Source organism: Stigmatopora nigra, chromosome 3 (assembly GCF_051989575.1).
Source record: "Stigmatopora nigra isolate UIUO_SnigA chromosome 3, RoL_Snig_1.1, whole genome shotgun sequence".
Lineage (NCBI taxonomy): Eukaryota > Metazoa > Chordata > Actinopteri > Syngnathiformes > Syngnathidae > Stigmatopora > Stigmatopora nigra.
The window spans coordinates 17,428,611-17,449,154 of record NC_135510.1 but is presented as its reverse complement, the minus strand read 5'-3'; the positions used below and the strand labels follow the sequence as shown (position 1 = coordinate 17,449,154).

The 20,544-nt window shown below is 35.8% G+C and overlaps 3 protein-coding genes across 5 annotated transcripts in view; 1 reads left to right on the top strand and 2 right to left on the bottom strand.

The window, feature by feature from the left end:
- Window positions 1-8: 8 nt before the first annotated feature.
- slc7a6os (solute carrier family 7 member 6 opposite strand) lies at window positions 9-3,816 on the bottom strand. Its single transcript, XM_077713519.1, has 5 exons — window positions 3,566-3,816; window positions 2,736-3,050; window positions 1,560-1,763; window positions 1,353-1,494; window positions 9-349 (listed from the first exon to the last, which is right to left on the bottom strand). Exons 1-5 carry the CDS (start codon window positions 3,752-3,754, stop codon window positions 228-230), a joined length of 972 nt encoding a protein of 323 aa, XP_077569645.1. The 5' UTR covers window positions 3,755-3,816; the 3' UTR covers window positions 9-227.
- Window positions 3,817-4,978: 1,162 nt separating this feature from the next.
- tdp1 (tyrosyl-DNA phosphodiesterase 1) lies at window positions 4,979-11,873 on the bottom strand. The gene is made up of 16 exons (XM_077713571.1): window positions 11,725-11,873; window positions 10,197-10,772; window positions 9,215-9,258; window positions 9,091-9,146; window positions 8,922-9,018; window positions 8,826-8,860; window positions 7,864-7,956; window positions 7,462-7,632; window positions 7,206-7,284; window positions 6,959-7,135; window positions 6,852-6,900; window positions 6,704-6,770; window positions 6,142-6,249; window positions 5,727-5,829; window positions 5,262-5,367; window positions 4,979-5,176 (listed from the first exon to the last, which is right to left on the bottom strand). Exons 2-16 carry the CDS (start codon window positions 10,768-10,770, stop codon window positions 5,103-5,105), a joined length of 1,833 nt encoding a protein of 610 aa, XP_077569697.1. The 5' UTR covers window positions 10,771-10,772; window positions 11,725-11,873; the 3' UTR covers window positions 4,979-5,102.
- The window catches only part of LOC144194470 (semaphorin-7A), a 16,206-nt gene continuing 5,255 nt past the window's right edge, over window positions 9,594-20,544 (top strand). The window contains exons 1-11 of one of the 3 annotated variants that reach the window (XM_077713568.1): window positions 9,594-9,628; window positions 13,420-13,472; window positions 14,290-14,420; window positions 15,387-15,434; window positions 15,498-15,596; window positions 15,664-15,772; window positions 15,856-15,963; window positions 17,329-17,471; window positions 18,432-18,610; window positions 19,442-19,544; window positions 19,623-19,809. In XM_077713568.1, coding sequence (XP_077569694.1) covers window positions 9,609-9,628; window positions 13,420-13,472; window positions 14,290-14,420; window positions 15,387-15,434; window positions 15,498-15,596; window positions 15,664-15,772; window positions 15,856-15,963; window positions 17,329-17,471; window positions 18,432-18,610; window positions 19,442-19,544; window positions 19,623-19,809 — 1,180 coding nt within the window. In that variant the 5' untranslated portion in view covers window positions 9,594-9,608. Of the gene's footprint in view, window positions 9,629-12,782; window positions 12,863-13,335; window positions 13,473-14,289; window positions 14,421-15,386; window positions 15,435-15,497; window positions 15,597-15,663; window positions 15,773-15,855; window positions 15,964-17,328; window positions 17,472-18,431; window positions 18,611-19,441; window positions 19,545-19,622; window positions 19,810-20,544 lie in introns of those variants that run through there. The other 2 variants (XM_077713569.1, XM_077713567.1) reach the window with 2 other exon arrangements.

The window sequence follows — 20,544 nt, the reverse complement described above, 5'->3', positions numbered from 1 at the left end:
AACGTTAGTAAGTTCTTTAACATTTATTTCTGAAATTTTATATCCACATATTTACAATAATAATCTCGGAAAAGCATTCTTTAGTAACAGTGCACACTTTCACAGTATACACACACACTCTAGAACACATACGCAGTTGAACACGCCCACAACACAAAGCATACCCGACACACACTTACGCAAACGCGCCTTTAAAAAAAAAAAAAACAGAAGACTCACAATGGTGGTCAGTCAGAGTCGCATTGGTCCGTGTCTTCGGAGACATGGCCCAGTTCTTGCAGGATCTCTCGCTGGTATCGTTGCCAGTTTCGACGGACGGGAACGCCCTCCTCCATGTCGGCCCACTCGCCTGCAAAATAACAACAACAAAGATGACTGCCGAAAGTTCGTCGCATTCAACGTTGGTAGGAAAAAATAATTGTTTCACTTGGGTGGTGTGGTATTTTTTCCTGTAAAAAAACCCTGCTAATATTTATGCCTTTTGCTTAATGTGTTTTTTTAATTTATTTGCATAACTATTCAGATATATTTTGGATGTAATCTCCTGATTTGGACTTTTAAAATTTCTATATTTTAGTGATTTTTGGAATGTTTTTGTCCAAAAATAATATTACTTGCCCACCTTTTACCCATTAAAATATATCGTTAAAAAAATGTACTGTGTACTTTTTCTTGTGTAATGTATTAATAATTTTACCCATTTATTAATTATTTTACTCATAAGAACTACTTTAACCATTTAGTAATAATTTTACCTATTTAATTATTTTACCCATAAGAACTACTTTAGCCATTTATTAATAATTTTACCTATTTATTAATTATTTTACCCATAAAAAATACTTTACCCATTTATCAATAATTATTTAACCCATAGAAAATACTTTACCCATTTATTACTAATTCTTTTACCCATAAAAAACAATTTACCCATTTAATACTAATTATTTTACCCATAAAAAATAATTTAGCCATTTATTAATAATTCTTTTACCCATAAAAAACAATTTACCCATTTAATACTAATTATTTTACCCATAAAAAATAATTTAGCCATTTATTAATAATTATTTTACCCATAAAAAACAATTTACCCATTTAATACTAATTATTTTACCCATAAAAAATAATTTAGCCATTTATTAATAATTATTTTACCCATAAAAATAATGTACCCATTTATTAATAATTATTTTACCCATAAATACTTTACCCATTTATTGATAATTATTTTACCCATAAAAAAATACCAATGTAATAATTATTATTTTACCCATAAAAACAATACTTTCCCCATTTATCAATAATGATGTTACCCATTTGTGAAAACTGACAAAAGAAGTAAAACATACCTCCATAATAGCGTTCCTCACCCTCGCTGTCATCATCATTCTCACTTTCATCATCCGGATAGTCATTCCTCCAGTTGCTTTCTTCATTCTCGTCATCTTCATCTTCGTATATTTCCTCCTCACCGCCCTCTTCCTCGGGCACCTGCCCACGCCAAATGGTTACACCTGGCACAGGTTTCGAACCTAACCCCGCCGCTGCAGACCTACCAGTTGCGCATGGTCGGCGTAGGCCCTGACGGACAAGATGTCCTGGATCCACCCCGGCGTCAGGGTCTCCTGGTAGTACAGGTCGTAAACGTAGTCGTCTCCGCCGCCCCCGTCCTCCAGCGGCGTGTCGTTAAGGCGGAGACGCTCCCGCAGCATCTTTGTGTTATTACACAGGATGGCGTCCACGTCTGATGAAGGCGGAGTCTTAAAAACAAGGATGTCCCAAGATCATAAATCATTTTCATCGGATTTAATCAGGAAAAAGTGAACAAAAAATAGCACTTGGTAGCAAAAAAAATCAAGAAAAGGCTGATAACTATAAAAACGTTCAATTAAAAAAATGGTGATTTTAAACTGTAATTACACCATTTGTCCATCACGATGAATGGGGGCGCTGTTGCGATATGAACGCTAGTTCCAGTTAACACTCAGGAGAAGAGGATGACCAAAAAGTGTTTTTAGCATGTTAGCAATAGAGGCTAACACGGAGCAAGAACGCAAAAAGACACTAAGCCAAAATTTACGATTATCAGATGCAGGACAACATCGAACCGACTCGATAAAAGATCCAAATTATTTCTGCTATTTTCTTTTTTAATACCTCGTACCTGTGCAAAGAGCAATCTTATTAAAAAATAGAGAACAGCCTGTAATATTTTTCTCCAGAATGTTTTCCCGTTCGATATAAATGTTCTGAAAACAAAAATCTAAAACTTGTTATCTTGTGCTAAAATGGGTTAAATTAATCCAACTTTTTATTGTAATTTTTGTAAGTTTCTTTTTTAGGCTAAAAATAGTCTGCTTGCCAATAGTGATGATGTATTCAATTGATTATTTTATTTATTTCATACTGCACAGCAACCTTTTGGTTTGAAGTCAAATTGATTTAAAAAAAATTAAATGCCTGTCAAAATTTCAATGTTTTATTTTTAATTTGTCATAAATTACAGAGACGGTGCAACAAAAATACTTTCTAGAATCAGCATATTTCATATTCTCTTTTGTTATAAAGCAAGATAATAGTTATGTATTTACGGAAGTTTGAAGTTTCAAATTTGAAACCAAAAAAGATGTGCTAGTTAGTGCTAATTTATTATTATTTTTTTTAATATTATGATAACAATTTTTGTCACATCACCCAGTTCTACTACAAACCATCTTTTTGTACATTCTTACCTTGCCGAGGGGTTTGTCCTGCTCCGGTAAATCTTCGTGCAACAGATCCACCACCTGCACGCCCTCCTCCAGCGTCTCCCCATCCTCCGCCAGTGGCGCCACCGCCTCGGGAGCATCGCCGTCCAGGCGAGGCGCGAGCGAAAGGTTGGCACGGTGGCTGGAGAGGATGCGGTAGCGCTCCTCGCGCCGGATGTTCAGCTTGGCGTTGCGGGCGTCGGCCAAGATACGCTTGGAGCTGTTGGCGGAGGGACGCAGGGCGTGAGCCACGCGGGGGCGGGACAAGGCTCGCCGCACTTCCGTCTCCACTGGGGCATCCTGAAGGGAGTTGGAGGTTTGATTTCATTGGTTAACACTTCCAAGTAATACCTCATTAGCACTTGGGCAAAAGGCTTGTTTGTTCATTGTAGTTAACTTTTCCTTTAGCATTTAGTCTTTCGAGGTTCATATTGAACTCGATAGGACGTCTGTCACCGTCACAGTTGTACTTGTTGTATTACTATATCATCGTGTTCATTAAAATATTAGAAAGAATGTGACAATTACTTGAAAGCACGTGAAACCACAACAAAGACATGACGTCACGCAGTCATGCGCAATGGCGCCTAAGAGATAATGACGTACAACTTCCGGGCTAGAAGCTAAGCTAACCGCTTGCCTTCGTCGGTTTCAAAAGCACTAACATAGCGGACATTTTGAAACCCGCAAACCTAACATAAACAAAATTAGATTACGCGGCGCTTTATTTATAGCTGATTTCTCATAATTTGTCGTTATTCCCTGTTGGAGTGAGCCGGACACGAGCTAGCTAACCGACGCCGCGGCCATCTTACCTGCGTCGCTACCGTGGCCACGAGTTTGAACACCGACTTCTCCACGTCGGCCTCGCCGGGCTCCGGTGGCGTTTCGCCGGGGGCCTGGCTGGTTTCCGGGCGGATTCGCTTACAGGCAAGTAGCAGGGCGTCCGCCGGGTCAGTTCCCCGCTTTCTCTTAACGCGCAGGATTGTGGCGTTCGGCTCCATGTTTGTTTTCCGCCTATCTGGCTGGTTCCGGTCTGGTCAGTGTTTTGGCGTTTGGCTTCTGACGTCACGTGATCATGAAGGACCGCCTTCAGCCGAGTGGTATTTTTCTTTTCTTTTTTAAGAAAAATAAAAACAAGGTTCTATGTCTGAATCACAGACTCATCTTAATTATATTTTGCACATGAATACTAAATAGATAATTCCAAATTGTCTGTCAGCTTCGTTTTATTGCTTTCCCCCTGGTTGCACTGCCTCCGGATGTGTTTTCACATTTAAGCATTTAACCAATAAGATTTCACCCATTATTGGATGCCAGGGTGAGAGTAGTTGGTAGCCAACTATGATTGGCTAATTACAGCGTGAACAAGCCAGTTAGTAAACTATTTAATGCGAGCCGCACAGGGAAATGTATTGTTGTGTTGATTAAATGGCAGTGTTGTCAACTCACTATGGCTGAAGGAAGAGAAGAAATTGATTAGCTTCGATGGCGATAGAAAAGGAGGATGGATTTTGTGTGCAAATAAAAAGGATTTTGGTGAGTAAATATTTCAATTTTATGAGGTTATTTGTGATTTTGTCTGGAGCAGCTGTAGCTGAAGTAGTCTTCCTTCAATAATCGCAAATTGATTTATTTGCAATTATTTTCAGTTAGTAATATTATCAATGTAATAATTTGCGTTTTTTAAAGTTCATAAAAATGTGAAAACCACCCTGAAACTCGTTAGCGGAAGCCACTCCCCTGTCTTGAGCTTGCTACTAGGACTCGGCACTGAAGAAAAAAATGTTATAGTGTTGACCCTACACGATTTATCACGGCCATATGGTCTACATTAACCACAATATTTGAGGGATTACTGTAAAGGTTTTATAGCCATAAAAATTATTGTGGGTTGGATTGATTCAAATGTAGCACTACTGAAGGTCTCGGTGTGAAATACATGGCCCGCCACTGTTTTAATAAAAAGGAAAGTTAAGTGAAAATATGTAAAAAAAATAAATAAATAAAAATATATGCATTTAAAAAATATTGGGTAATACAATACTCATTTATATATTTTTAATATATATCCTAATTCTGCAATCACCTTTAAATCATTTAATTTGGTAATTTTGAATTTTAGCAAGATTTTTCTATTTAATTTACTAATTTATCATCAACTATTTTTCCACACAATTTCTATATCGGTAGGTAAAAAAACAAAAATAAAACAACATAAGCAAATGTCATGTGACAAACTTGCATTTTATTATTTCCCGTACAAAAATATGAAAATAAAACTATAATCAACAAAAATGACAGTTACACGCACAATAACATTATTTCCCCAAAAATGTAGTGTGCATTTTTTTAAGAGGGAACCCAAACATTGCCATGGGTATCTGGAGCCTGGCTGTATGGAACATTCCAGATCCAAGGCTGATCTATAAATAAAGACAAAATCGGCATATTAATATTATTTGAAAAAGATCATTATGACCTGGAAAATTTTATTTGAGCCATATTTACCTTTAGGTGCGTAGGGTGTCGGAGGTAAATCAAATGGCACCGGGAAACCGGAGGATGACGACGAGAATGGAAACGGGTTTTTGCGTATTGTAAACGTCTTCATGTTCTACAAGAAAATAAAAGTCACTCTCTCTTATTTAGATAATACATTTTAGCGTTATTATCTGACATAATCGTACCTCTAATTACAAAATTAATTGGTTCCAGAACTTTTTTCGTAACTTGAAAAATTCGTAAGTAGTGGTGTACTTTACATGTAAATTCTCTAATTCGTTCCATAGTACTCAAACAACGACTAATTAAACCCTTTTTAAAATTGGTCAGTGTCATTTTGTATGAAATGTGATCTTTTTCATATTTTGATTCATTAATTTGCATTTAAAAAGTTTGTAACCTGAAAATTTTGTATGTAGAGTCATTCGTAAGTAGAGGTATGACTGTATTTATTTGCGAGTGTCTTCTTACAAAAGCCGATGGTAGGTAGAGAACACCAAGTTCATAAGATCGAACCATAACTTGTGTGTTGTTCTTCTCCAGAGCTCCCCATGCAGCTTTGGACAAGTTGGAACTGTAATAATGAGTCATTATTATTTCAATAATTGTATTTAGAGGAGAGAAAATGAATGGTTACATTCCAAAATTAGTGTTACGTTTCTGTTCTGTAGATGGCAGCATAATATTGCAGTAAAGTCACCATTTTTTTCCTCAAATATAACTGGGAATTTTCAGAATATAATCCACAACGTCCATTTCTTATTTGCTATTAAATTCCCCAAACCATGGTATCTTGATTTATAGTCTTTTAGTTCCAGTATTTTGATGTCAATTTTGACTTTAACAGACTTGCATTGTCAAACCAAAAAAGCAAAAATGTGCCAACCTGGTAACGAGGAACCACGCCAACTCCGTGAAATCGGGTGACGCCCTCATGTATGTCTTGATGTGGGGCATGGCGTGAGTCCGCCCGGTTGCATCGGCCTGCCATCGGCTACACACACACACAAGCGCAGTACAGTAATCCTTTGAATATTGCGGCGGTTATGACGGCCGCGATAATCGAAAAATTGCGAAGTAGGGTCGTCCCTATTGTATTTTTCCCCCAGTGCTGAGTCCTAGTAGCAAGAATGGCTTCCCATTGTGGATTTTCACATTATGAACTTTAAAAATAATAATAATAATGGTTAGCAGGAAAAAAATCACGAAGTAGTGAATTCGCGATAATCGAGGGATTACTGTAATAGGAAATTTCAGTAAAATTGGGAGTAAAAGTCATACAATTGTGAGATTTAAAACGTTTTTTTCCTAGTAGCCAAAGTGGCTTCAGTTTGAGTTTCAGTGTGGATTTTCCCATTTATATGAACTTTCAAAACAAAATAATAATCGATGAATGACTGTATAATAAGAGTGCAATTTATGTGATGAATTACTGAGTGTCAAATTACTGAAAGTAGGAGTGCAGCCAAAGTTGCTTCTGCGCCGTCTGGATGCTGTAAGGAAGAGAACCTCCGGCTGGTGGATAAAACCACACTTGATAATCAATACCTTGTGTATAAAACATTTTTAAAATAAATAATAAATGTTAAAACTCACCAGGATAACCTTCTAAACTCGTCCGTACGTCTTCCACTGACGGATACAGCTGCAAAAGAAAGTGAAAGCAATGATTTTTAATTGTGTCTAGTGCCGCGGGAACGTACCAAGTGAATAGGGGTATTGGGCCGAAGAGAGGATGCTCCCAGCGTAGTCAAGGTGCGTTGAAATTCCCCTGCCAGCCACTTGGTTTGGTCCACCCCCATGGAGCCAATGCTGGAGAATTGTCCAACCACTGGCCATTGGTTCTCGCCCGGGATGGAGCTGGTGTGCTCATATAACAACTGAAAACCAGATTGAGACTTAAGTCATAATTATTAGTCATTAAAATGTAATTCTTAATTTTTTTGTTACCTTTCTTAGTCTAAGGTGGCCCCACCGGTCCATGTCTGATCCCACATATCTACCAGGAGTGGAGCCAACCAAATAGACCCTGAACACAAGCATTTTAGGTGGATTGAACATTTAGCTCAGTGGTGTCCAAAGTGAGGTCCGCGGGCCGAAAGTGGCCCACCGAAGGGTCCGATCCGGCCCGCCGGGTTGTTTTGTTTTGACAAGCACTTTGTAGCTTATTCATAAAGAATATACAGAATTATTGTTTTTTTTTTACCTGGTTTCCGACAAATCGTGCTCTTTTATTCGCTGGATCCAGTCCTCCAGCTCAGGCGCCCGATAGGATGCCAAATATTCCAGCAGATCTCGCTTGAAGAAGGTCGGCGACTCCCCACAGGTGTCGCTGCTTCCTTTTGGCAACTTTGGAAATAGGGGGCTCATCCACATCCTGGGAAAAGTGCGGGTAAACATGATTTTGACTTTTTGAAGGGAACTACACGGTCACCTCTAGAGCCAGCCCTTGTTGATGTGTTGGAATTTTTTTTGTACAAAATCTTGCAGTGGAGGAGGAGCTTTGTGTTGGAAAATTTTGTAAACTATGGTGGAATTTGCATATTTAATAGTATTGTCACAGTTCAGGTGTTTTGGCATGATGGAAAATAGGTTTTGAATGACGAACCCCTGCGTTTTCTGGTACCAGTCTGCTCGGATCATGTTGGACGTTAGGATGATGACTCGAAATCCTTCCTCGTACCAGAGAAGCATCATTTTCCTGTAATGAAGATATCTAGAGCAGGGCTGTCATATTTAAGGATGTTTTTTAATGCGTTGGTGGCCAAATGGAAGGAATGGATAGTTTTTCTAAATCATTTATCAATATTAAAAATGTGGGTGGGTAGAATTGTCTTTTTGACTGTTTTAATGGGAAAATCATGTATGGATTTTTTAAAACTTTTAAATGTAATTATAATTTTATAAGGGGTAACATTACATTTTTGATGTTATTAAAAAGGGATAAAAAATAAATTCTATTTTTATATACATTAAAAGGGTTAGAGTTAACATACATTTTTTATTTATTGTTCTAAATGATATTTTGAAACAATATTTTGGAGATTTTTAAAAAGTGCGAGAAAACAGATTTTTTAAACAAAAAATGTTAATTTAAAAATGTAAACTTTTTAACATCAAATATTTCATCTTGACATTTTTTTAATCATAGAAAAAAGAAAAGTAAATATATTTTCAATTAAAAAATAAGTGAAAATTTGAGATATTCAGTTTCACTTATGTTTTTTTTCCATTTTTAGGTTTGCAAAAAAAGCTTTTTGGATTAATTACACACTGGGGAAAATGGCATAACATTTTATATTTTTAAAAATGCAGTTAATTTCTTTTTTTAAATAAACTAAAAAAAATTAAAGTTCATTTTTTAACCAAAAAATCTAGTTCATTTAAAAAAAAGTTCATTTTTTTAAACCAACCCCCCTTTAATGATTCTCTATATATCTCTAATGTTAATTTAAATTCATCACTAATTCATGACCACAAAAAAATATGGGGGCGGGGCCTATCTGGCCACTTTGACACATGTCCTCTCAGCTTAAACACCGAGGTGATCCACTTCAAAATCATGCTTACGTGTGATGCGTTCCAAAAGCGATGTCTAATTTTGCCTGTAGGAAGAAAAATTATTACGCTTAAAAAATCTTTCCATTTTCCAACAAATTTTCATACCTGACAGAATCGGATATGTGGGAATGGCTGAGCCTGTTGCACCAGCCGAGCCTTGGCCTCCCGTTTGTCGCCGTGGACAATCAAAACGGGCCGATCCCTGATGCCAAACACAAAACAAAAGCAAAATGTAAAGGCATTCTGACTGAACCATCCAGCAATTAGACCGCACCTGAATTCCGGAGGATACTGCTGAACCATCCAAGCGATGTCAAAACAGTAGTTAAACTGTACCAACCAAATAACAGAGGTATATTTATATAAAGCATCTTTATTAGAATTGACTAAAAACATACCTGAACGGACTCTTTAATGGTTCCGAATAAAGGTGAGAGGATATCTGCAGAAGAAAAATTGTACATACATTTATTTATTTAATTTATTATTGTATTTATTTCCATAACTGTAGACTACCGTATTTTCTCGCATATTAGCCGTCTACATGTATGAGCCAAAACCCTTAAAATGGCCTTAAAATCGTTAAATTTTACAATTTCTCGCGTATAAGCCTCCCCCTGATTCATAACTTTCACCTCCAAATTCATGGTTTTAATAGGGAGTACAAATGTGATACTTTGAAAGGAAAATCTTAAGAAAAAATATCAAAAAGGAAGTCGTGAGCAGTACAACAGTGAAGTGTGTCTGTAGTGATCTAGTTTGTCATCCCTAGGCAAGATGGCGGCGCCCTGAATGAACAATGGCAGGCACAGGTGAGTTTTTTTCATCTTTTTTGCAAGATATGGTTTATTATTTTTCTTTAATTTTATTCATAGACATCAAAACACGTTTTGTTTAGCGTTTTATCTGTTTATCTTCTATTTTGAAATAAATGACTGTATCGGACACATTGCGCCTTTGTTGCGGTTTCGTGCATAAAAAGTCTAATTTGTGCGCATATAAGCCGTAGCCTCAATTTTTTTTTGCGTTTTATCTGTCTATCTTTTATCTATTTGGAAATAAATGACCATATTGCCCACATTTTTTGCGTTATGGCGTTTGGTCTTTGTCACCTTGCAGTTTTTTGCATGTCAAGTCTAATTTATGCGCATATAAGCCTTTCCCTTGATTCAGTCATCATTTTTTTTTGTTACAAATGCGGCTTATATGCGAGAAAATACAGTACCTAATCTGTTTTTTTGGCCAACAGCGTGGCACTGCAGTTATGTTTTTTGTCTTTGATTATGACTCAGAAATTGAATTATCTTCAAAAACAAACTCCTGCTCAAACAGTATTTAAAATCTAAATTTTCGCCAAAAACAGAGTTAATTTCTTCTCACCTTTAATATGCAATGCGCCATTGTTGTATTTCTTGTCCAGGCCAGTTACCTTGTTGAGATAGAACCTGAACATGTCGTCCTGACACGGAAGGGTGGACTCAAAAAAGTCGTCTGGCTCGTCGATGTAATAAACTCGTCCGTGAGGGCTGGGGGGACGTTCGTTGACCACCTTCCGCCGTTTGGGACTCGGGGCCTTCTTTGCCGGTGGTGCCGCTTGAGTCGTTTTCTTAAGATCGTCATCATCGTCGCTGTCCGAGAGCGCCCAGCCGGCGCCATCTACCGAATCTGTCTTCCTCTTACCGGCTAAAGATGGAGATGACTCATACTTGACTGGGTTGATCTGGTTCTTGGCGGCTTGTTGTCTGGCCTCAGAACCGATTACAAGCGCAGGGGGAGGGCTTGGTTCTAGTTTAACTTCAGGAGGAGAAGGGTCTATGACGGGGGAAGGCGAGTTGTGATTGGACGGTGGCGTTTGAGGGGGTTTGGGCGGGGTCTTTGAGGGAGGAAGCTCGTCGTTGTCGTCTTCCTCGCTGCTGGAAACGCACCATTTGCCGTGTTGACTGTCTTGAGACATTCCTGCGGATAAATAACACTGCTAAAATTGTGGTTATTTGAGACTATCATTGTCTGTCCAATATGGTTTAACCTCCATAACTAACATAACAATATTCAATTCCATTTTTTTAAAAAGTACATTTACATATATGTATCCATGTGTACATATATGTACATACATATATACACACACACATATACATGTATACATACATACATACATACATACATATATATACATATATATACACATACATATATACATATATATATACATATATATACACATACATATATACATATATATATACATATATACATATATACATATATATACATATATACATATATATAAACACATATATACATATATATACATATATATACACACATATATACATATACATGTATACATACATACATATATACACATATATACATACTTATATACACATATACATATATATATATACATATATACACACATATATACATGCATATATACACACACACGTATATATACACATACACATGTATATACACGTGTATATATATATACACACACATACACACATGTAAATACACAGGTATTTGTATACACATTAATACACATATGTACACAGATGTATACGACCCTAGTGAGGATGAAACGGTTCAGAAAAGATGAGATGAATACATAAACATACACACTTAGTACACATGCACATTTAGTACACACTTACAGTTAGTACACCTCACACATGCACATTCATATACACACAAACACAATTTATGTTTTTTTTTATTGCGAAATACAGAATTACGTCGAGCTAGGTAGTGTAACCGTATAAAATCAAGCATTTTTTGAATAGTATTCTTTTTAGGCCTTTTTAAGTGATTCTTTGCTTTAAAAAGCATCCATTGTAGTCGGTGCATGCAGATGTGAATAAAGATGCAGGGGTCTTTTATTTGCTAATTTAAATATATAACTTACCGTAAATTTTTCTTTAGTATTTAGTTTAGTATTTAGTTGTTTGTGTGCCGGCTGTGGAGATTTTAGCCGAATTAAAGCGAAAAACTTGCAAAGTGTAAATGAAAAACATAAAAAAGTCCGCTGGAAATATAAATCCGTGTAGAAACACAAAAAAATGTAGCAGAGATATGAGTCCGGGTAGAAATACATAACTAAGTATTCGGTGTTTATTTTAAATACATGTATTCTTGACTTTGTTATACTTTTCTGTTGACATTTAGACGACAAAATTCTATATTTCTGTGAGATCAAAGTAAAATTTAATTGGTTATAAGTTTAAAATGCCAAAAGTGTTCTCTTAAAGCTAAGTTTCAAGGTATGATTAATTAAAAAATGTAAATTGCTGGCTTGTTGTTTAAAATGTGTTCTTAAAAATTGAATAATGTTAATTAGAATGATTAAAACTAATTTGCAGTTGGATATAAATGTCAACCAATTAATAGTTTCTGTAATTAATTTGTTCAACTATTTGGGTGCCGTTTTGAAAGGTGACACTGTCGCAAAATGTTTTTATTGCTGTAAATTTTTTTGGGACTTTAATTTTTTTTAAGCCACTTTTTGCATGGTCAGTTTTTTTGGTTTTTAGCGCCACCTGCTGAATAGAAAAGTACATTTGAGCACTTAACGTTTATTTTAATGCGTTTTCTGGTTCATGTTAGAAGAAGACTTTTTTACCCTATGTATAGAACATTTAGAGTCATATTTTAGATATTAAATATGAGTAATAAAGTTGTTTTTCATATCAATTATTTAGTAGGAAGACTATATAGAAATATTGTTTACTTTGGGTAGGCCAATGTTTTTATTTTCCTTCAGTCAATTGTTTCTGATTGAAAACAAATTAAAAATTGATGACTTATATGGGCGGGTGTTACGGCTGGCAGCCTGGACACACCAGTAGGAGGTGTTTTATCTCCAGCTCTGGCTCCACCCCTGTGACAGAGCCCTGCCCAGGCCAAACACAGCTGTAATTAATTCCCCAATCATCCCTCCTGCCCTTATTTAAAGCCTTTTCAGTTGTCAGATTAGCCCTTGCCTTTTACCTTGCCTTCTTGCCATGGCCTTTGCCTTGTTGCTGAACTGCTGCCTGTAGGCTTGAGTACGTTACTCCATGTTATATTTTGTATGTGGTGTTAATGATTTTGGGTTGCATAGGGGGACTTGAGATAAGTTTAGACACCCATGGGTATACATATAGTTTGTGCATTTAGACACAGTTATTCCGCTGTCTAGATTATATTACATCAGTTTAACAGTGGCATCCTTCGGTCTTATTTCCTGTATTTTGTGGGTGTTCATTTGGACACCTGTCTGGGAGGGGGTATTACCGTGTTTATTTGAGGGTGCCACTTTAATGTCTCGTGCTTCCCCTATGTTATCCCGTAGTCTGTTTTATTGACTTTATTGTAAATAAAAATAACTGAAGGCTACTTGCAGTGTGTGTCCGAACTCATCTTTGACCGAACCTGTCTGCTGTGATAGTTGCGACTCTCTGGTATATCATACCCCAGGGGGTGTCGTAACAGCGGGGCGTGGGGCGTGGCATGGGCAGATAAACTGTCTCCAACTGTTTTCGAAATTCTTGTTTGACTCACTCTATTCAAGGATGGCCAACTTGGCATTGACGCTGTATTTTCACTATTTCTTCATTTTAAGGATTCTTGCCGTGGACAAGACAAGTTTACCGAGAATGACTTTCACACAAAAAGGTAAGTTTTATATTACCTATTCATATTACACAGTGCAGAACGGGTTTCCAGTGTCAATTTGACAACTATTTGTGCATTATTGTTGCAGGAAATCGAGTTAAATATCATAAATATTCACTGCGAAACAGTTTAAATTGATTTATTTAAATTTTTAGTGGCACATTTGTAGGGAAATCATATTTTTGCTGACTACCACTATTTAAATAGCTATTTTTGATCATTAAAAAAATTCTCAGAATAAATCAAAATAATTCTGTTATTATTATTATTATTATTTCTGACAAATTTTGGTATTTTTGTATACATATATATATAATGTCTACATATGAAATGAAAAAAAAACTCAATGAAATAATAAAATGCAATAATGTAATGTACTGTAATGGAAAAAATATGTATGTGTATATATGTATACGTATGTAAATATATGGATGTATGTATATATGTGTGCATGTGTATATATGTATGTGTATGTGTATATTTGTGTATATATATGTGATTTTTTTCCATTGCAGTTCATTATTGTACTTTATTATTTCATTCACTTTATTGTTTCAAATGTTTACATATTTTTTTACATTAGAAATACCTAATGCATAAAATAATTCATCAATTTGTAAGATACTAATAAAAGCAAAATTCCTGAAAATGAAATGAAAATGTCTCAGTCTCGAAAAAAGTATTTTTTCATATTCATAAACAAAACATAACAAACTATTTGCAAGTCTTTGTTAAATTCAAAACCCATGCTGTAAATGTGACTTCCCATATTAAATTTCCATGTCATCAAAGGCGTGCTTTGTTGTCCCAATAACAGAATTGTCTCTTGAAAGTGTGAATTTACCCGAGGAAATCCAAACCTTTCTTCTTCTGAAAAGGGAGAACGAGTCACTGGTGGCTGTCGGAAAAAGAAATTTGATCTCATTCAACTTCCAGAATCCCGCCAAGGTAACAAAAATGTGTGAAATGATGAAATAATTACAAATTGTGCAAAATTGCATAAGACTTGTATGCATTGCAAAAAATCTCATGCGAGATTGCATATGATTTTTATGCATTGCAAAAAACTCATACAAAATTGCATAAGATTTTTATGCATTGCAAAAAACTCATACAAAATTGCATAAGATTTTTATGCATTTCAAAAATCTCATACAAAATTGCATAAGATTTTTATGCATTGCAAAAAAACTCATACAAAATTGCATAAGATTTTTATGCATTGCAAAAATCTCATGCAAAATTGCATGAGAATTCTATGCATTGCAAAAAATCTCATGTAAAATTGCATAGGATTTTGATGCAGTGAAAAATCTCACGCAAAATTGCATAAGATTTTTATGCATTGCAAAAATCTCATGCAAAATTGCAATAGATTTTTATGCATTGCAAAAATCTCATGCAAAATTTCCAAAGATTTTTACGCAAATTTCCACTAGTTATGATTGGTTGTCTGTCTCTTTGTGCCCTGTGATTGGCTGGCTATTGATTCAGCGTTTCCATAGTGAGGCTCCATCACCCCCTGTGACTTTTTGTGGATAAGCGGTTCAAAAAATGAATGAAAGTCATTCCAACCAAACAAAAAAAAAGCATTTTAACATTGAAATTTTTCAACCCTGACCGTACGTCGCCAAAGGTCAAAGGTCACGTGAAGCAAAAATATGAATTTATGTGGAAAATGAATCAATTTTGGGATATTACATGAAAAATAGTTTTGAAGTCGCAAAAAAATCAACAAATTTTGGTTCAAACTTGTAATATTGCAATATGAACATATTATTCATCATATTTCTTTTTTAATCTCATTTTTCTCTGGAAATATTACAAAATATGACTCCGTTCATATTCCCACACCGACACAATTGTATGATCAATTCAATTTTTACCCATTTTTTTTCGTTTTTTCGTTTTCAGTCTATCGAGGAAAGACGAATTCGATGGAGCGACTGCCCAGACCCTCAAGTGAGATTTCCGTACAAACGCGACTCTCTGATTGGTCGCTCACCTTCCTAAAATATGGTTCAGGATTGTCACTACGACGTTGTCTTGGCCCACCAAAGAGAGGACAACGACCAGGTCTTTCTTTGCGGGAGGGACGGCGACCAGACGTTGTGTTGCGACATGGTGACACGCTTCGGATGAACCGTTGTTCGATGCCGGCTTCCCATTGACTTCCTATCATTTTTTTTAGAATCTATCTGAGTTTCCACTCACCTGCAGTTCAACTGACGACCTGAAAAAGTTGAAAGAAAGCATCCGGAGTTTTAACTTGAAAGGCGATGAACATTTCGTATTTGTCGGTAAGTTTTGAGCTTCATTTGTGATCCATTTTTTTTGTTTGCTTTAATCTTGTGTTTTTTTGGTTGGTTTTAATCAATTGTAGAATCTACGGAAAGTTCCTCACTCTATGTTACATTTTCCGGTTCCATGGACGTTGTGGGTGTTCACAAGTTTGGAAAGAATACAATGGCACCGGCTTACTATGATAAAGGTTAGTTAGTTAGTTAGTTAGTTAGGTTGTTAACCACCTTAGACACTTTTGTTCCTACTTATTCATGCTGACTACTTATTTATTATGTTGACTAGTACTTATTTTTTATTTTGACAAGTTCTTATTTATTTATGTGACCATTTATTTATGTTGACAGGTACGTATTTATTATGTTGACAAGTACTTTTTTTATTATGTTGACTAGTACTTTTTTATTATGTTGACTAGTACTTTTTTATAATATTGACTAGTACTTTTTTATAATATTGACTAGTACTTATTTATTATTTATAAGTACTTATTTATTTATGTGACCATTTATTTATGTTGACAAGTACTTTTTTATTATGTTGACAAGTACTTTTTTTATTATGTTGACTAGTAGTTTTTATTATGTTGACTAGTACTTTTTTATAATGCTGACTAGTACTTTTTTATAATGTTGACTAGTACTTTTTTATAATGTTGACTAGTACTTTTTTTATTACGTCGACAAGTACTTTTTATTATGTTGACAAGTACTTTTTTTATTACGTCGGCAAGTACTTTTTATTATGTTGACTAGTACTTTTTTATTATGTTGACAAGTACTTTTTTTATTATGTTGACTAGTACTTTATTTATTATGTTGACTAGTACTTATTTATTATGTTGACTACTACTCACATAAAATGTAGTAGTAGTAGTAGTAGTAGTAGTCGTAGTAGTAGTGGCTGTAGTAGTCGTAGTAGTAGTGGCTGTAGTAGTCGTAGTAGTAGTGGCTGTAGTAGTCGTAGTAGTAGTAGTAGTAGTAGTCGTAGTAGTAGTGGCTGTAGTAGTCGTAGTAGTAGTAGTAGTAGTAGTAGTCGTAGTAGTAGTGGCTGTAGTAGTCGTAGTAGTAGTGGCTGTAGTAGTCGTAGTAGTAGTGGCTGTAGTAGTCGTAGTAGTAGTGGCTGTAGTAGTCGTAGTAGTCGTAGTAGTAGTGGCTGTAGTAGTCGTAGTAGTAGTGGCTGTAGTAGTCGTAGTAGTCGTAGTAGTAGTGGCTGTAGTAGTCGTAGTAGTAGTGGCTGTAGTAGTCGTAGTAGTAGTGGCTGTAGTAGTCGTAGTAGTAGTGGCTGTAGTAGTCGTAGTAGTAGTGGCTGCAGTAGTAGTATTTTTTTATCAGGTAAAATCAATTGGAAAGAATTTCTGTGGTAAATGATCAATTAGGATCTATTCATCATTTTTTTCTTGTTCTTATACCTCATAGTACCTTTTTAATATACATAAACTTAATCACTCACCAGAAAGCAGGCATAGCTAAACTAGTAGATGGGCTATTGTGACTTGTGTGTTAAGTTTGTATTGTTAAATGAGTTTTGTGTGTTTATTGGCATGTGTGTACAGAGCAGCACTACGTGGGTGTGGTGCTAAGCAGACGCAAGGACGATCCTTTGCAAGACAAAGTCTACGCCTTCTACAAAGAGAGGAATAAAGATTTAAATGTGTGTAGCAGTGTGTGGCTTCCATACATCTCGCAGTTCTGCTTGGTGAGTATTAGCCTGTCCAAAAATATATATATATATATATTTGTATATTCTATTTTATTCTCGGCTTAGGAAAAACTGCAATTCATGATAAAGGAAGTATATCTAAACTTTGGTGTACCGCTTTTTTGAAGAAAAAGGAACTAAATACTATCAAAAGACAACTCACATGGTCACTCAGCAGGAAGTCAACTGATGAACTTCCTGTTTCCCATTTCACGAGAATAGTCGACTATAGGAAGTCAAAGTAATTATCTTAACATCCAGCAAAGAAAAGATTCTACATTTTGTATGTCATTTTGTATGTATTCATTCATTCATACACTCGTTTTTTTATAGCGTTTATATTCACAAGGGTCGCGTGGGGTGCTGGGGACTATCCCAGCTGACTTTGGGGCACCAGGCCTTGAATTTGTAGGCAGCCAATCAGAGGGCAAAGAAAACAAAGGACAACTATTCACACTATGAGCAAACTAGGAGTATTCAACCAGCTAGCCTAGCCTAGCATGCGTGTTTTGGTACCCTGAGAAAACCCACGCAAGCCTAGGACGGATATGTAAACTCTACACAGTTTGGACTGACCTGGAATTGAACCCTCGACCCCAGAACTACTAATAAAAATACTCATTGTATGTCATTAGTAAAAATAAGCATTTGGTTACTACAGTAATCCCTCGATTATCGCGGTTAATTTAGACCAGAAATGGCTGCGATAAACGAAAAACCGCAAAGTAGGGTCACCACTATTTATTAAAAAAATATAATAAAATGGGGGATGGGGAGTGGCTTCCGATTGCCTGGATTTTTCATTTTTATGAACTTTCAAAATAAAAATAAAATAAAATATTAAAAATTCTGCGATGTAGTGAAGCCATAAAAGTTGAAGAAGCGATATTTGAGGGATTACTGTGTTTTTTGTGTGAAAACATTGCAGTGACAATTGATAACTTTGCTTTTCTGCAGGTAGATATGGGCGGGCCTAAAAACAACATGCAGTTCACCTGGACATCCCAGATGAGCGCCAAACTCTTTTGTGGTGACCTGGCAAGCAAAAAAAACTTTTTGGAGATGGTGGATATCAGCGCTGTTCAGGCCGAACAATGGCAGGATACCCTTGTTTATGCACTTTTTAGGAATGAATGGTAAGATTGTTCAACATGATTTATGGCTTATTTTTGATGATTTATAACTTATTTTTGATGATTTATGACTTTTTTTGATGATTTATGACTTATTTTTGATGATTTATGACCTATTTTTGATGATGTATGACTTTTTTGATGATTTATGACTTTTTTGATGATTTATGACTTTTTTGGTGATTTATGACTTTTTTGACGATTTATGACTTATTTTTGACAATTTATGACTTATTTTTGACGATTTTTGACGATTTATGACTTATTTTTGACGATTTATGACTTATTTTTGATGATTTATGACTTATTTTTGACGACATATGACTTGTTTTTGACGACATATGACTTATTTTTGACGACATATGACTTATTTTTGAGGACATATGACTTTTTTGATGTTGTATGACTTATTTTTGACGATTTATGACTTATTTTTGACGATTTAAGACTTATTTTTGACGATTTATGACTTTTTTTGACGATTTATGACTTTTTTTGATGATGTATGACTTTTTTTGATGATGTATGACTTTTTTTGATGATGTATGACTTATTTTTGACGATGTATGACTTATTTTTGATGATTTATGACTTTTAATGATTTATGACATAATTTTGATGATTTCAGACTTTTTGATGATTTATGACATATTTTTGATGATTTAAGACTTTTTGATGATTTAAGACTTTTTGATGATTTAAGACTTTTTGATGATTTATGACTTATTGATTATTTATTTCTCTTTGTTTATCCTAGTTATTTGTGCACTTTGTGGTGACGGTTTAAATATCATTATACTTGTATAATATTATATTTAATATATCTGCTTACAGGAACATGAGCGCCGTGTGTGTGTACTCCATCAAAGACATCCAAGACGTCTTCACCAGCTCGCCTTTCCACGGCTCGGACCCTCAAAGGAGCCGACCCAGGGTGGTACGAGACCGCCAAAATAACCCCGATTGCAATTTTCTTGTGACATTTGAGCATCAAACCCAAACATTCCTCCTGCAGTGCGTTCTGGATAGTACACGCCTCCCACTGGACGTGTTGAGAATGACCGAGAAAAACTCAGAGATGGAACAATGGGTAAAACCCGTGAATAATTCGGGACCCCTTCTCGTCAGCCACCACGTGTACACCCGCATTCGTGCCGACGTTGTTTTTGCGGAAGAATACACGCTTCTCTTTTTGTCTCGAAGTGAGTATCAAGTTTTGGAAAGTACAAAAAAAAATCAATGGGTTGACACTCAAAGTCTGAAGTATCATGTTAGCCACATAATACCCGTGAAAAACCCGACACTGAGTTGGAAAAACGAACCAGACCGTAAAAAAATCCCAAAAATGTCCGTCATGGTTCAAATGGCCTTTTTGTTTTGAGTGAAGATGACGTCTAGGATTCTTGGGAAATCTTTAACAGCACACCTCAATGTTGCCAAAACAGTTCAAACCAGATCCAGTGTGAATCAGGGTGCAAATGATTTGCAAAACTGGTTGGGTATGTGAAACAAAGGTTCTAGGAAGTAGTCATGTCCGTTGGTGTTGTAATAATGTGTTTTCGGCATTTCAGTAGTTTCAGGTACGAGATTGACGCAAGATTGTAAGACAGGATCTCGATTGTGGCAGTTGCTAGGGGGACTTTTAATACAACTTCCGAGAGAAAACAAAGGCTAACTAGAGAATATAATGTCGTAAGCTAGTTTTAAGAATGTCACTCATTTATCTCTGTGAAGTAATTAATTTGGTGGTGGTGGTCATAGTAGTAGTAACAGTAGTTGCAGTAGTAGTTTTACTAATAGTAGTAGTACTTGCAGTTGTAGTAGTCATAGTAGTAGTGGTAGTTGCAGTTGTAGTAGTCATAGGAGTAGTGGTAGTTGCAGCAGTAGTATTAGTACTAGTGGTGGTGGTAGTAGTACTAGTTGCATTAGTAGTGGTG

Bases quoted from the DNA above. Each gene is read 5' to 3' on its own strand.
- slc7a6os (XM_077713519.1), bottom strand. From the start codon at position 3,754: ATGGAGCCGAACGCCACAATCCTGCGCGTTAAGAGAAAGCGGGGAACT. The intron at 1,495-1,559 runs GTAGGTCTGCAG...TGGCGTGGGCAG, and splicing joins ACGCCGACCATGCGCAACTG to GTGCCCGAGGAAGAGGGCGG. The intron at 350-1,352 runs GTATGTTTTACT...GTTATTTTGCAG, and splicing joins TGAGGAACGCTATTATGGAG to GCGAGTGGGCCGACATGGAG.
- tdp1 (XM_077713571.1), bottom strand. From the start codon at position 10,770: ATGTCTCAAGACAGTCAACACGGCAAATGGTGCGTTTCCAGCAGCGAG. The intron at 7,285-7,461 runs GTAAAAAAAAAA...GCTTGTGTTCAG, and splicing joins CACGATTTGTCGGAAACCAG to GGTCTATTTGGTTGGCTCCA. The intron at 6,250-6,703 runs GTAATTTGACAC...GTGTGTGTGTAG, and splicing joins TGGCTGCACTCCTACTTTCA to CCGATGGCAGGCCGATGCAA.